Here is a 14772-nt window from a genome sequence, read left to right as displayed (position 1 = left end):
CCAATCAGGCACGAATCATATTTGTTTTCACAAAAGGGGTTGTAAATGTAATATTTGATACAGAAACACAAGAATTGTCGCGTAAATCAAAATATCATCCATCTGAGGCGTACATAAAATCTCCCAGTTCTTGACGTTGACATACGAAACCAGTTTCCGAAAATAAGAAAGAGCGTGTATGCATGATGTTTGATGATGTTTGTTTTTTAACGCCGCACTCAGCAATATTCCAGCTATAAGACGGCAGTCATCTACTTCATACGAATGTTACCAAGTGGATTTCACAAAGTATATCTATTTTTTCCAATTGCCATTTTAAGCCAGGCTTTTCTCACAATATACACAATATTTCACAATTGTATACGTCATCAAAAGGGTACTTACCCCCCCCAACCCACCGCTACCCCCACCCCCACCCCCCATTCCGCGGTACAGTTTTACAGAGTAAAGGCGGTAAGTTAAGGGGCAATAACTCTGAACGGTAACCTGAGCTCCGGACACCGTTTTCAACGGAAGTTTGTCAGAGTACGGAGCATGGAGTTGCAGCAGACGAAGTACGTGTGTAAAAATCTTACTTTCTTTCATATTTCCAGTAGACATATAAGTTATAGGTGTACAAAGATATTGTAACATACGACTGAAACGCTCAAGGGATAAGTTTCATATAGCATGGGTCGAGAGATACAGTCGTAAAGCACAGTGACAGAACCAAACTAAGTGTAGACGTCCACAGTAAGATTTGACACATATTGACATGCTTGCTCTGTATTGTGTCACATCATGAGCAATACATTAGATGTATGAGAGCGTACACACATTGAACAATTTCCGAAAGTATCACTGAAACATCAACTGAGGGGCAAAAGAAAGTATACCGAGTTTGTTTTTTATGTAATTGACACTTGAAGTCGTTAATTTATTTGATTATTTAATCATCGCTGATTTTGGGTCCCCTCGACAGTTTATAAATATTTATCTGTGGCTGGGTAATTTTGAGTAAAAATTAATTGTTTCAATGAAGACTGGGTTAAGAAATGAATTTGCAACCACTGAAACCATGTTTGAAATGTCATTTGTTTCCGATTTTTGTTTAATTAATCAAAGATAGCTAGATCTATCTGCATTTGTGTATCATGCGAATTGTCTGTTTTTAATTTTTTAAATCAAATTATATTTAAAAAAACCCGCAAAATTAATATCGGTAACTAATAAAAAAACAACATGATAAACGTAACTGAAAGGTAGATGTATCTGTATCAGATATCATTCATGTTATCAAACAATGCATAGTTTACTGATAAAAGTTCATTATTTACATCAGTAGGTCCGAGTAAAAGCCGGGCCTCGCGCTCTGTTTAACAAGGGAGAGAACTCCATCGTATCGCGGTACAGAGAAAAGTTGTGTATGGAGGTCCGAATTGGACAAAAAGAGGACATAATTCTACCAACCACTTGGTATGATCATGCCAGACATCAGTGATTTGTCCAGACAAGTGCAAAGACAGCACAAGTAAAATTCTAAATGTGTTATCAGCAATAGGTATTCAATGCATATTTACCGAAAAGTAAGAGAAAAATATTTTTATAAGTCAATATCAAAATATCAGAAATGATATTTTAAGATTGTTTAAAAAAAATTGGATGACAATAATTTGTTACAAAATGGAAAAATGTTAAAAGTCAACAATAAATATATAACAAGCACTCCTAGTATGCCCAAAGTATGTATTTATCTTTTGGTTAATAGTGAAGAACGTATTTCTAAGTTTGGCATTATGGCCCTTATGATCTCCCAATAGATTCTGGGCACAGAGCGGGAAAAAATGTGCGGACTACGTAACTTCCGTTACCTCATTAGTCGCCATGAATATGCAGATGGTTTAGTTCAGGTCGATAGAGAAAGTTTACTTGGGGAACTGCGGGTTATATCGTTGGCCATTGATAGATGGGGGTAAGGCAATATTACAACAGATGCCAGAAATATGTATCAACTGATTAATAACTCCTTACTTACAGCAGACGGAACATTCCAAGGAAATTGAAATTGTTTACGAAGTGAGCACTTCGTGGTTACTGATTTGCATTAATACACGGCCGCTAAGAGGCGTGACCCGCGTGAACTATCGGAAATCACAAATGCCGCGATACGATGAATGCCGCGGTACCATGGGGTCCGAGTATATATGGTACTAATATTGCGTCCTGATGTGGTAAGTAACGGCGAAATTATACTCAAGTAGGTTTTTATAACACTGTATGTCTTTCATCAGCCCAGAACTGGAGCCGTCCGCCATGAGCTGTGTAAAGCCGGTTCCACAGCAGTGTCTGACGACTAAGGTAAACGCCCTCAGTGATGTCACTCGGGAGTCACTCTATGCCAGCGCTCAGCAAGTTGTGGATGATCTCAACTCAAAGAGGAAACAAGACACGCAACTACTTTCCGACTTCAAGAAAGCCCTACATGAGCAGGTTAATTTCAAAGAATGTTTACTGCAGTCTTGTTTATTTTAATTTTAATTGTTTGACTTCATCTTCACACATTCACAAGGGGGCACGGGTGGCCCAGTCGTTTAAGGCGCCGCGATTCGCTGTGCAGAGTTGCGTCCTTTGGCCACGCTAGAAATCTATGACTGTGGGTTCGAATCCCGGTTCGCCCCGATTATGGATTAAAATGTTGATTGTCGTGCCGCCTGGTTCTGATTCATTGGAGAAGGGCACTGAACACAATTATACTTATAATATATTTATTTCACACATATTCAGTCATATTACACATATTGAACAAACAACAATCATTTTGTATATACAATTTAAAGAAATGAAATTGACAACATTAATACACAGTTTCAAGAATTAGGTCCCAAGTAACCTATGCTTGTGGTAAGTGACTTGGCGACTTGGTTGATTGATTGTCATAGTATCCCAGTTGTCTGGACCTTTGCCTGGATGATGTCAATAAGTGGATTGTCTGGTCCAGACTCTAGGAGTTTACTGACATGGGCACTTTACATGAAAATGTCAAACATGCCAGAGGTACACCCACACAGCACAGTGTTAAAATGCCCCATTATATTTGACAATGTGGGCCATTTATAAGATTTAGGGGCTAACAGCACAAGGCCCCACCCTAGAATTATCCCTGCAGATGGCCCTCATATTTCTGGAATGAGACGCGTTAAACAACAAATAAACAACAAATAAACAAACACAATAATGTCCTTTATTACAAAATTAAACAGAAATTGTAAAGGAACAAATATGATCGGCATGACATATATATGATATTGTTTTAGATGGAAAGTGCATGTAATCGCCTGGAGCAACACATGTTCTTAGGATACGAGAAGATCGGAGACCTCATTCAAGCGAAGTTACAGGAGTTCTACATGTGCCTTGACCGTATCGAGAAGATTGAGGCTGAGCTACATGAATTCAAAGAAGCCCTGAAGATTCTGTATCAAGATATGCATTCTTGAAAAAAGAAAATTGATGTGAAATGACGTTTGTTACATGTTAAACTTAACATCATGAAATCAAATATGCTGGGAAGAATCTGCATCAAGAATTGCATTCTTTGAAACAGATATGTACTTTGGGGGAAGTGCATTTGTTAATTGTTATGAAAGCAATATATTTCGATGTTACAAATTTATTAAATCTGTTTTCGTGAACATTGGTTTTATGTGCTGTACATTTCTAGTGGCGAAGCCTGGCGGGTGAAGGGAATTAGGTAGAAAGTCTGGGGGTCCTTGTCACAAAACAGTTGTAGAAGTTAGATAGTTTTGGTGTGCAAGCCCCAGTTCCCACCCGTTTAATTTAAACTGGATTAAAGTGAAAACTCTTAATCAATGAAAGCGTTGTTTAAAGTCATCGTGACCACAAAATAGGTGCCGGGGGTATGTGTTTTATATGGGTATTCCGCTGTGAATAACTAGATAACCCCAAGACCTGGAGTTAACCAGGTTTGCTGTGAAGTGTAGTGAAGGTAAACAGTGTAATCGTTGATTCCACGTTCACGCGTTCATACTGTCTCAGCCCTGCACGCCTGTCGAGTGTCATCACCTGAAGTTTATATGCTATCGCGGGATTATTGTAAGCTCCTCCCCCCCCCGGTATTGAAGTAATTCGACAACGTTTCGTTACATAGAGTATCCGCGCGAAGATCCGGGGTAGAATAGGTCTTCAGCAACACATACTTGCCGTATAGGGCGACTATGCTTGTCGTAAGCGGCGATTAACGGGATCGGGTTGTCAGGCTCGCTTACTTGGTTTATGCATGTCATCCTATCCAAATTGCGTGGATCGATGCTCATGATGTCAATCACTGTATTGTCTGGTCCAGACTCGATTATTTACAGACCGCCGTCGTGTAGCTGGAATATAGCTGAGTGCGGCGTTAAACAAAAAAAAAGAAAATAAGTTACATAGAGAGATTAAAAGGTAGGTTGCATATGAAATTTCTGTGTAAAGATTTTGCATAATAAGTTTTAATTTGTGAATCTAAAGTTGAACAATTTCCCTTTGTTCCGACAACTATACTGTTCGATATTATCAAATGGAGTATTATCGGTAGTTTATTATATATGTAACTGTGTACGAAACAGCTGATATATCTTGTGTAAATTTAAGCCTCATATTACCAACGGAAGCTGAAGGACGTACATTTGAGTTCAGGTTCCCTGTTTTGTTCTTTAAAGGCTGTCAAGAGTTTGAATCTATATATATTGTAAATGCCTACGAATCGATAATTGACTTCATACATCATTTCAAAATATCTTTGAGCACAAATTAAATTTATTTTACATACGAAAAATTATTGACTACTCCTTTACAATCACTGCACGAAGCATGTCATCTGAAAAAAGTATACATGTGCATATACGATTATCAATGTTACATGTATTGTGAAGGCATAGAGAAAATATAACCAAGACTTCGCGACAACACAGACGCCGAATGACGCTCACCAGGATATATGACTGAAGATTTTGATGAAATTATTTTGATAAAAACTATCGTTAAGTGGCAAATCAAGTATTGACTAAACTCATTATCTTTTCCTGTTTGCATACCGACAAAGGTGTTTCAATTGTTTTAAATAACATACTATGCTTCACATTCTACATTAATACACTGTAACGAAGTGAAATTACAACGCAACAAATAGATACACGGTAACTCTAAATGTTTTAAAACAATTTCATAACCGCCAGAGTGTGTTTTCCTTTCAATAGTTGAAAGATCAACACATATTAATACCGAGGAACGAGGACATGTTCTACTTTTCTGTTTGCACGATTCTTCTCTCCTGGTTTCACAAGAGAACAAAACAAAGCAAAAGTACATACATATCCTGTTTCTACTTACACAGATTTCACGAAAATGATAGACCTTCAGGTCGTATTATTGATAGCGATGATACGGAAATTGGCATGCATTAATACAGGGTCTCCTATTTACATTCCGATAATAATAGATGCAAAACAGAGCAGTCTCTGAACTCAAAGCAGCTGTGAAATTGAATCTTTGTAGGTACTAGCGGACGAGTGACCGTACCATCGGTATACAATGGCGCAGTTGTTAGAGCACATTCTCAGAGCACAACCAAAGAGTCAAGGTCCATGGAAAGCATGTCCGCGTATACAGTGAACTGTTCGCGCATACCGCATTTTTCATTTTCCACTTAAATAAATGGCCCAGGTATCTATATAAATCTAGATATAAATGCAGCTTTGTGTAATGTGTATTGGTTGGTACTACACGAGCTCCAAATGACGTACCACTGCTGGAGAGAACCTTTAGTTTTGTCCAGTGTAACGTGAAAACATATATGTTCACCTTTACGATACATAATTTTGTTTGTTGTTAAACGTCATTCCCAGTAGTATTCCAGCTATATGACGGCGGTCTGTAAATAATCGAGTTTGGCCCAGACAGTCCAGTGATTGACATGATGAGCATCACTCTCAACTGGGATACGATGATTTGCATCAACCAAGTGAGCAAGCCTGGATATCATATCCTGTTAGTCGCCTCTTATGACAAGCATGGATTGCTGAAGACCAATTCTAACGTGGATCTTTACGGGGGAATGATTCAGAAGTAATTTCTTGAAAATGTACGCAATTCTGTTGAACCACGCAATCATAATGAACTTAAAGTACTACCTGTGTATTGGGCACTCTGATAGATTTAAGTTTCAGCCACAATCCAGCAATATCACGACGGCATGTAAATATTAGAGTCTGCCCAGATATACCAATGGCCATCTTCCCGAGGCAAGGGAGTTAACTGACTATAAAAGTCCAGTTTCCACACTTGCTGAACCAGGCTGGTATTATGGAGTTACATTTTGGCTGGACAAACGAGTCTATGCATAGTCCGATCAAAATCTCGCAACGAAATGGAAATCCGGTTCGTAAACTGTCGTGCAGATTTCGGTCGATTGCAGGATTTGCAAAGCATGTGAACCGCCAACTCGTTGTCAACAGATATTTTCATGTGCTCAAGGTGCTCAAGGTGCTCGCGTGATTTGATGCACTTCGCGATGTAAGACCCGTTTTATCACAAATTAGATCTTGATTATCGATCAGATCGTCTTGACTGGGCGCCACCATTTTGTTTGAAACAAATGCGAGTGATGGAATCGGATTGGTCCATGGGAGAGGTTCAGAAGGGACATTACTCATAATAACCACTGGAGGCGCTACGATCGAGCCCAGGAATTCCAGCCTAGTTCGGTAAGGGTGGAAACTGGACTTTTAAAGTCAGTTAACTCTCCTGCCTCGGGAAGATGACCAATGGCTAAACGCATTTGAAACTAACTATACATGCTATCGGGGACAGATGGCACAGTTAGCCATGTAACAGTTGTATAACGCCACACTCAAATCAAAAGATCCAGTTATTAACATCATAAGGATCGATCCAAGCAATTGGGATACGATGAAATGCAACCAACTAAGTCACCAAACCTGACCACCCGAGTCTATTTTGTCGCCATATCACCCCATGCTTGTGACTACCGCGACTTACGTGATCGGGTTGTCAAGCTCGTTGACTTGGTTGATGAATGTCATCGTATTCCAGTTGCGTAGATCGATGCGCAGGATGTCAATCACTAGATTGTGTGATCCAGACTTATTCACAGAAAGCCGTCATATAATTGGAATATTAGAGTGCGACGTCAAACAAACAATGAAACAAATAAACAAACACACAGTACTGTTTCTATCAACTTCTTATGCGAAGCAATCTAAACTGGACAATGTTATGATCAAACATAATGAGTGCGTGAGTTGGGTTTAACGCCGCTTTTAACATTATTCCAGTCATATCGCGGCGTGACAGCTTAATGTGGGAGGAAAGCCCGAAGTGATGCAGGTATCAGACGTTTACCACTTTGGTGAAACCCACGAGCACGGGTATGGTGCTGACAAACCTAGAAACATAATCGGGGCGAACCGGGATTCGAACCCACAATCATAGGTTTCTGGCGTGCCCAAGGGACGCAACTCTGCACAGCGAATCGCGGCGCCTTAGACGACTGGGCCACCCGTGCCCCCTCAAACATAATGAAATTTACGTAGATATAGACGTTCTCCTCACATAAGCGTTATTATTCTACTCAAGAGTAATAGGTTACTAACGGCCAACTGTTCACACACCTTCTGCTTCTCGCGGATGTCATGGGGTCAGAGTCGTTGACACAAACCAGACACACAGACTCACAACAAACCCCTGCTCTTAGTGCTTTTAGGTTTCAATATGAACTCGTGATACACGGGTGAATAATGATATCACAGGCTCTGTGACTGACAGGTGCCGTCACATGAGTCCCTGAAGTACTGGTGTACTGGAACAAGCTCCAGCACCGCAGTGCTGATCCTGTTTTACAATTTCGACCAAAATGAGAGATACCTCTTTACGTAATATCGTTAACATGTCACACTGTAAGATATGAATAAAGATGTAGCTAAACGATACAGTCGGAATCGTACACACGACCTTGCTTTTAGTAGAGATTTCTTGTGGCAATTGAAAGGGGTTTGTCGCTTTTATTTACAGTAAGTGAGTTTGGTTTAACGCCGCTTTGAGCAGTATTCCAGTTATATCACAGCGTGTCAGGTTAATTTAGGAGGAAAGCCCGAAGTGATGCAGGTCTCAGACGTTTACCACTTCGGTGAAACCCACGAGCACGGGTATGGTGCTGACAATCCTAGAAACATAATCGGGGCGAACCGGGATTCGAACCCACAATCATAGGTTTCTGGCGTGTCCAAGGGACACAACGCTGCATAGCGAATCGCGGCGCCTTAGATGACTGGGCCACCCGTGCCCCCTTTTTATTTACAGGGTAGTATATATAATTAAATGGCAATTTTGGATAACGAAAGGTGTCATACCATCAATATATTTATAATAATACATAGCCGCATTATATCTTATCCTTAAGACCATTTAATGTTGATTCCATATCTAAATCAGCACAACTTCACCTTCATAGATTCATTATGTTTCGCTAGTTCGGTCATCCAATTCACAGATTATACATTATCATGAGTTAGTTTTGTTTTACGCAGCTGTAAGCAGTATTCAAGCAATATCTTGGGGTGGGACACAAGAGATGCGCTTCCCACAATGTACGAGAATCTAACTTTGCCTTTGGCATGAGAGAACGCTTTTACCAAAAGGCTACCCCGGGGGTAGTTTGACGCTTCTGGAGCGAGTTAATGCCATCAGATAGAATTCAAAATGAATAAAATAGTTTTTCAACTCATCAACTAATAGCTATAGTTCACATGTAACATTGTGCTTGCGAATCTGTTTCGCGATACAAAAAAAATACTGCATATAAATGGTGTCTTCGGGGAATATCGTGAACAAATATGTATTCTCAGTAAAATGTTATAATACGCGTTGAATGTTTTGAAAACTGTAACCGATATTGCAGGTTTCACTTAAAAGTCGACCGTCTGAAGATCTGGTTTCCAAGCAATTCTCTGTTAGTTTGCTGTTTGTTGGTGGCGTCCTGTGAATAATCGAGTCTGGGCCAGTCAATCCAGTGATTGACACCATGAGCATCGATCTACGCAATTTGGGATACGATGACATGCATCAACCAAGTCAGCGAGCCTAACCACCAGATTCCGTTAGTCGCCTCTTCCGTTAGTTGACATTGTGAGCAACGACGCACGCCGTTTGGGGACGATTACACGCCATCAACCTGACCACCCGATCCATTATGTCGTCCCTTACGACCAGCATAGGTTGCAGGGGACAATTTGTAATCTGTATTTCCCACTGGGGTCTTTGATGACAAACAACGATACACGCCGTCGAGGAACAATGTCACGAAATCAGCTAGGTCACGCATTCTCTACGCTTAGTTATAATTTCAGATGGCTCTTGCGACAAACATATCGACCTATTCTGCCCCGGAATTCACAAAGATGTTATAAATAATCTGAAATACAGGTTGCTAGAAAAAACAGTAATTACACAATCAATTGGAATGATATTTTTGAACAAAATGTCATATTGTGATTGTTATCTTTCACTTTGGAATTTCGGGTTAGAATCATTCGTCACCACTCGCCCTTTTCCGTAACCTGCAAGAAGCGCTATTCGGCTTGTCCCGGAATAACACGAGTTGGTCACGAATCGGGTTAGAATAGGTCCCCAATAGCCGTAAAAGCTGATTGCGTGTCTTTGTTCTAAGACAGCGTTGAAACGCTGCTTATAACGTGATCCAGATTCGATTACAAACAGACCATCACAGCTATAAATATAGCTGAGTTCCGCGTCAAACAAAAGACAACAAAACCATACCAATTCAAGATAAAAAAATCGTGAAATTGAAATTAAAAGTTCTCCACTGAGCTAATCCCGGTATGTAAATATACCGTTAAGGCCATTTCGATGTTAGACATGTCGATTGTATTGTTGACATGTGTGTCTATGGTAAGCTGGTGTGTCGGTGGTGACGTGTGACGCTGCGATGTTTACGAAGCAAAGACAATATAGGTTACCATATAGCAAAGGCCAGGGAGAGTTATCGGAACTAGATTTGTCCCACTTATTTAACATGTAGGCGTATATTTATCAGTGAGTGAGAGAATGAAATGACGAGTAAAAAATATCGAAATTTCGTGAAATTAATTGAAATAACGAGAAAAAGCTCGAAATTTCGAGTGTTCGAAATAAGCAAATAATCGAAGTAACCAGAAAATAATCGAAGCAACGAGAATAAACTCGAAATATCGAGAAAAAGTCGACGTTTCGAGAAAATAATTGAAATAACGATACCAAAGTAGTACGTCTTGTCTCAAAATATGATTTGTCTGACGAGGTTAATTATTACATAATGTGTTCAAATTTCACCAAGAAACGATTGTGGTTAAAACTGGTGAAAGAAAAGATTCACCTACAATTAGCTGCTAAACAATGCGCTTCTGAGCATATTATCGCCATCGAGATATCTCACAATTCGATCTGGAGTGAGTGAGTATGGTTTTACGCCGCTTTTAGCAATATTCCAGCACTATCACGGCGGGGGACACCAGAAATGGGCTTCACACATTGTACCCATGTCGGGAATCGAACTCGGGTCTTCGGCATGACGAGCGAACGCTTAAACCACTAGGCTGTATATATTGTAAGCAAGTGTACACTTGTAAATAACACATGCTTGTTGACCATTTATTTACACTAAAAACAACAATTTGATACATATGTTTTTGTTTTGTTTCTTGTTTAACGCAGCACTATTCCAGCTATATGGCGGCGGTTTGTATATAATCGAATCTGGACCAGGCAATCCAGTGATTGACATCATGAATATCGATCCTAACAATAGGGGTCGATGACATGCATCAACCAAGTCAGCGAGCCTGACCACCCGATCCCCGTTTTTCGCCTCTTACGACAATCATAGTCGCCTTTTACGGAAAGAATGGGTTGATACATAAGTATATAAACTTCTTCTGATGTAATCATGCATAATCATATGTAATATATGCACACTTATCCTATAAATATTGTCTTATCACTCTATTCCTTGTAATCTTCATAAAGTTGAGGAATATAAAGATTTATCTGAAGATCTATATGTCTATCTATAGACTAACTGGCTGCCCCTTTCCTCTCAAACGAATCGGTTTTTCGGTTTTATCTTACCATTTTCATTGTTTTTTTAATTAGAAAATACAAATTAGACGTATTTTGTGTGTAAAAATGTAGACAAATGTAATTTCCACAAGAATGCACCTTGTCATGTCATTGTAGCAAACTAGATAACCCATAACAGGATGATACAATGACGCGCAATGTCAAGTTTCAAACTTTGACTGACAGGTATAGAGAGTGGTCCGGAATGGGCTCCCGACAATGGGGGGTTCACACACGCCCTTTGATTGCACAAGTTGTAAACTAAAAGTGCATGCGGGGCACAGATTGCTGCACATGCGCTTTTTAGAGGGACGAGTGAACGTGCAGGGGGAAAATTCCAAAGTTCAAGGCCAGGAGATGGTTTATAAGGGCCGAGAGAGGAAGCGACTGTGGAACCGGCGAGGGTAGATAGCAGTTATGTTGTCTCTCTTGGTGCTTGCTCTGACGCTAGGGGTGGCAAGTAAGTAAATTCGGTTTTGTATCATTTTTTTTAAAACATGTGCCTTGACCATTTTATACTGTATAAGTTATTAATACGGTTCCTGTGGCCGGTATGTTTAGACATTGTTATTTTGTAAATTTTATTTCATTAATATTTGGATTTTTGAGTTAACATGATAGAAGCAAACATTGCACAACCGTTTTCACAGATTTATACGCGAGGATTTGCAAGCGACATCATGGCATCGGCAGGGTGTAGTAATGTCAATTGATTGTGCTGAATGTTCTGTCAAAATCAAAATGTTTGCAATTCAAATCATACCGTACTATTTGGAGATTTAGCTATCGAATGGCGTGTTGAATGTAGCCATTATTAATTACATAAGATATGAACATCTGGGATGAATGCCTAAACTAGATGTGAGTGAGTGAGTGAGTGAGTATGGTTTTACGCCGCTTTCAGCAATATTCCAGCAATATCACGGCGGGGGACACCAGAAATGGGCTTTACACATTGTACCTATGTCGGGAATCGAACCCGGGTCTTCGGCGTGACGAGCGAACGCTTTAACCACTAGGCTACCCGACCGCCCCTTTAAACTAGATGTAGCCGTAGTAACTGTAGCATTTGTGGTAACATTGAATTGTTTACTTTTCACCTGTACAATCATATGGACACGTTTACATTTTTACAAATCACAAGGCTTGTTTTTTAAGCCACGTTCGACCTATGAGACAATACCTTTTATAACACAACCAGGTACCTCACATATCAGAAATAGTTTCTGGGCCCAGTAAAAGCCAACTGAATGTTATCTATATGTAGCGTGTGGCATATATTTCATATGTGTGCGGGGGATATGTGTGTGATTGTGGTATACATGTATGGAATAAAATGGTCATCAATTTGATTCATTTGGTCACGATTCTCGCAAAAGCTCGTGAAAAGTTGCAAAATCACTGTGTTACACCTTGCTTCTGTCTTCAGCTACCCATGCTTGCCGTCAAAGGTGACTATGCTTGTCGTATGAGGCGACTAACGGGATCGGGTGGTCAGGCTCGCTGACTTGGTTGATGCATGTCATCGTATCCCAATTGCGTGGATTGATGCTCATGATATTAATCACTGGATTGTCTGGTCCAGATTCGATTATTACCAGACCGCTTTCATATAGCTGGAATACTGCTGAGTGCGGCGTTAAAAACAACAAACCAACCAACCAACATCATGCTTCTTGAAGATGTGTCGAACATTGTCTTTTTATCAATATATTGCTGTAAATGTTTGTTTTCGTCTTTGTTACAGCCCCGAAACTTCATGAATCGCGTAAGTATTGTTAAATTACGTATATGTGTGCCTTGATATTATAAGAACAATGGGGTTTGTACCACGGACCAGTCGTGACCTACTTGACAGCACGTTTATGGATTATGATTAAGTCAATGACATGGGTCAAGATACGAATAGAAATGTATTTGAATTTTGTTTGATTTTGCAAGATGTTTGTCGGAAGGCTTAGCGGGAAAAGGATTATTTTCCGCCCCTATTTAGTACTTAAAATGAATACTCTACATATAGGAACACTAATCCCATTGATTTTTACAATTTAATCGAACCAGGATCGTTGGTTCGAAACCTAGATTCCTCCGATTATGATTCCTGCTGTTGAGTTTCAATGGATCTAGGCAAGAAGTAAGCATCCCCATAGACACCAATTGACTCCCCTTCTTGCTGATCTGTTTCTTTATGCATATGAATCGGAATTTCTGTTCGGATTGACAAAGTCAACACCAGGTAATTTGGCCCAGAAGTTTAACTTAAGCTTCAGGTATATCGATGATCTGATATCGTTCAATAACAATCAAATAGTCGATACCCTTCCACTGATTTACCCACCTGAACTAGAAATAAAAGCGACCAGTGAGCATCCTCATCTGTTTCATATCCAGATCTATGCATAGAGATTCAGAGTGACAAAACACTCTCCACAAGACTGTATGACAAGAGGGATAATTTCAACTTTCCAGTAATCAACTTTCCTACATGTCGAGCAATATTCCAGCAGCTCCAGCCTTTGGTGTTTATAATTCACAACTTTTGAGATACAATCGAACATGCTCTTTCTACTAAGATTTAAAAGAACGTCACACGACTAGAAGATTTCATAGAAATTGCTGTTTGATCAAGGTCACAACATTCAAGGCCTCAGTAAACGTTTCAAAATGTGTTATGGTAGACATGTGGAGGACATTTCCAACTTTGACGCATCAGTGACAAAAATTGTGTCCGATGCAATTCCTTATTTTTCAGGTGAACAATTGACTTGCCTTTGCATGTGTTTGTGACGTGTGCCACCGGTGGGGCAGGATACGCTCACCTTTTTTCGCGAACACCTGGTAGTGATTCATAAACACATGCTCGTACAGTCGACTCTGCTTTATGCAGATATTTCTATTGGATATGGAAGGGTTTTGTCGCTTTATTTTTTCTATCCAAAAAAAACCAAACAAAATACGTTCACTAAAAGGCGCGAGTCTGCACAATACTCCTAGGGGCCCTCAACTTACTCACGCCCTTACGAGGGGGCACGGGTGGCCCAGTCGTCTAAGGCGCCACGATTCGCTGTGCAGAGTTGCGTCCCTTGGGCACGCCAGAAACCCATGATTGTAGGCTCGAATCCCGGTTCGCCCCAATTATGTTTCTAGGTTTGTCAGCACCATACCTGTGCTCATGGGTTTCACCGAAGTAGTAAACGTCTGAGACCTGCATCACTTCGGGCTTTCCTCCCACATTAAGCTGTGTACTTTTGTATATTTATGTAATATCATGTCCAGACCAGATCTCATCATATTCGAACGACAATATCTCCAAACAACCAGATTTATCACCTATCTGGACACTCGGAATATCCCTATAAAAATGAGTAATATATTTGGTAAAATCCAATTTGGAACTCTGACTCAGCAAAAGGAGTTGCTCCCAACTAGAGAGCTACTGCCAGGACCCTTATATATGCTCGGAGGCAAAATGTAGAGATACCATCAAAATCAGATAATATGATACCTCCTTCCATATCCCCCACACTGCATAGCCGGACCATGTAGAGCACAAGTCGGTCAGCCTCCGTTTGACCACGTTGTTTATATTAATGCAGATGCTCA

General features: G+C 40.2%; 2 protein-coding genes across 2 annotated transcripts in view; both read left to right on the top strand.

Annotated features, from left to right (window-relative positions):
- Positions 1 to 534: 534 nt before the first annotated feature.
- On the top strand, positions 535 to 3476 carry LOC139478638 (synaptonemal complex central element protein 2-like). Its single transcript, XM_071261198.1, has 3 exons — positions 535 to 554; positions 2271 to 2469; positions 3294 to 3476. Exons 1-3 carry the CDS (start codon positions 535 to 537, stop codon positions 3474 to 3476), a joined length of 402 nt encoding a protein of 133 aa, XP_071117299.1.
- Positions 3477 to 11586: 8110 nt separating this feature from the next.
- LOC139479546 (uncharacterized) overlaps positions 11587 to 14772 on the top strand; it is a 39833-nt gene continuing 36647 nt past the window's right edge. Inside the window, exons 1-2 of the mRNA XM_071262386.1 lie at positions 11587 to 11629; positions 12917 to 12937. Of these exons, the coding sequence (XP_071118487.1) occupies positions 11587 to 11629; positions 12917 to 12937 (64 nt within the window). The remainder of the gene's footprint in view (positions 11630 to 12916; positions 12938 to 14772) is intronic.

The sequence above is a fragment of the Haliotis cracherodii genome, unplaced genomic scaffold (genome assembly GCF_022045235.1).
Source record: "Haliotis cracherodii isolate W230 unplaced genomic scaffold, xgHalCrac1.p SCAF_4, whole genome shotgun sequence".
Classification (NCBI taxonomy): Eukaryota; Metazoa; Mollusca; class Gastropoda; order Lepetellida; family Haliotidae; genus Haliotis; species Haliotis cracherodii.
This window is presented reverse-complemented; position numbering and strand designations above follow the sequence as displayed.

Bases quoted from the DNA above. Each gene is read 5' to 3' on its own strand.
- LOC139478638 (XM_071261198.1), top strand. From the start codon at position 535: ATGGAGTTGCAGCAGACGAA. The intron at 555-2,270 runs GTACGTGTGTAA...GTCTTTCATCAG, and splicing joins ATGGAGTTGCAGCAGACGAA to CCCAGAACTGGAGCCGTCCG. The intron at 2,470-3,293 runs GTTAATTTCAAA...ATATTGTTTTAG, and splicing joins AGAAAGCCCTACATGAGCAG to ATGGAAAGTGCATGTAATCG.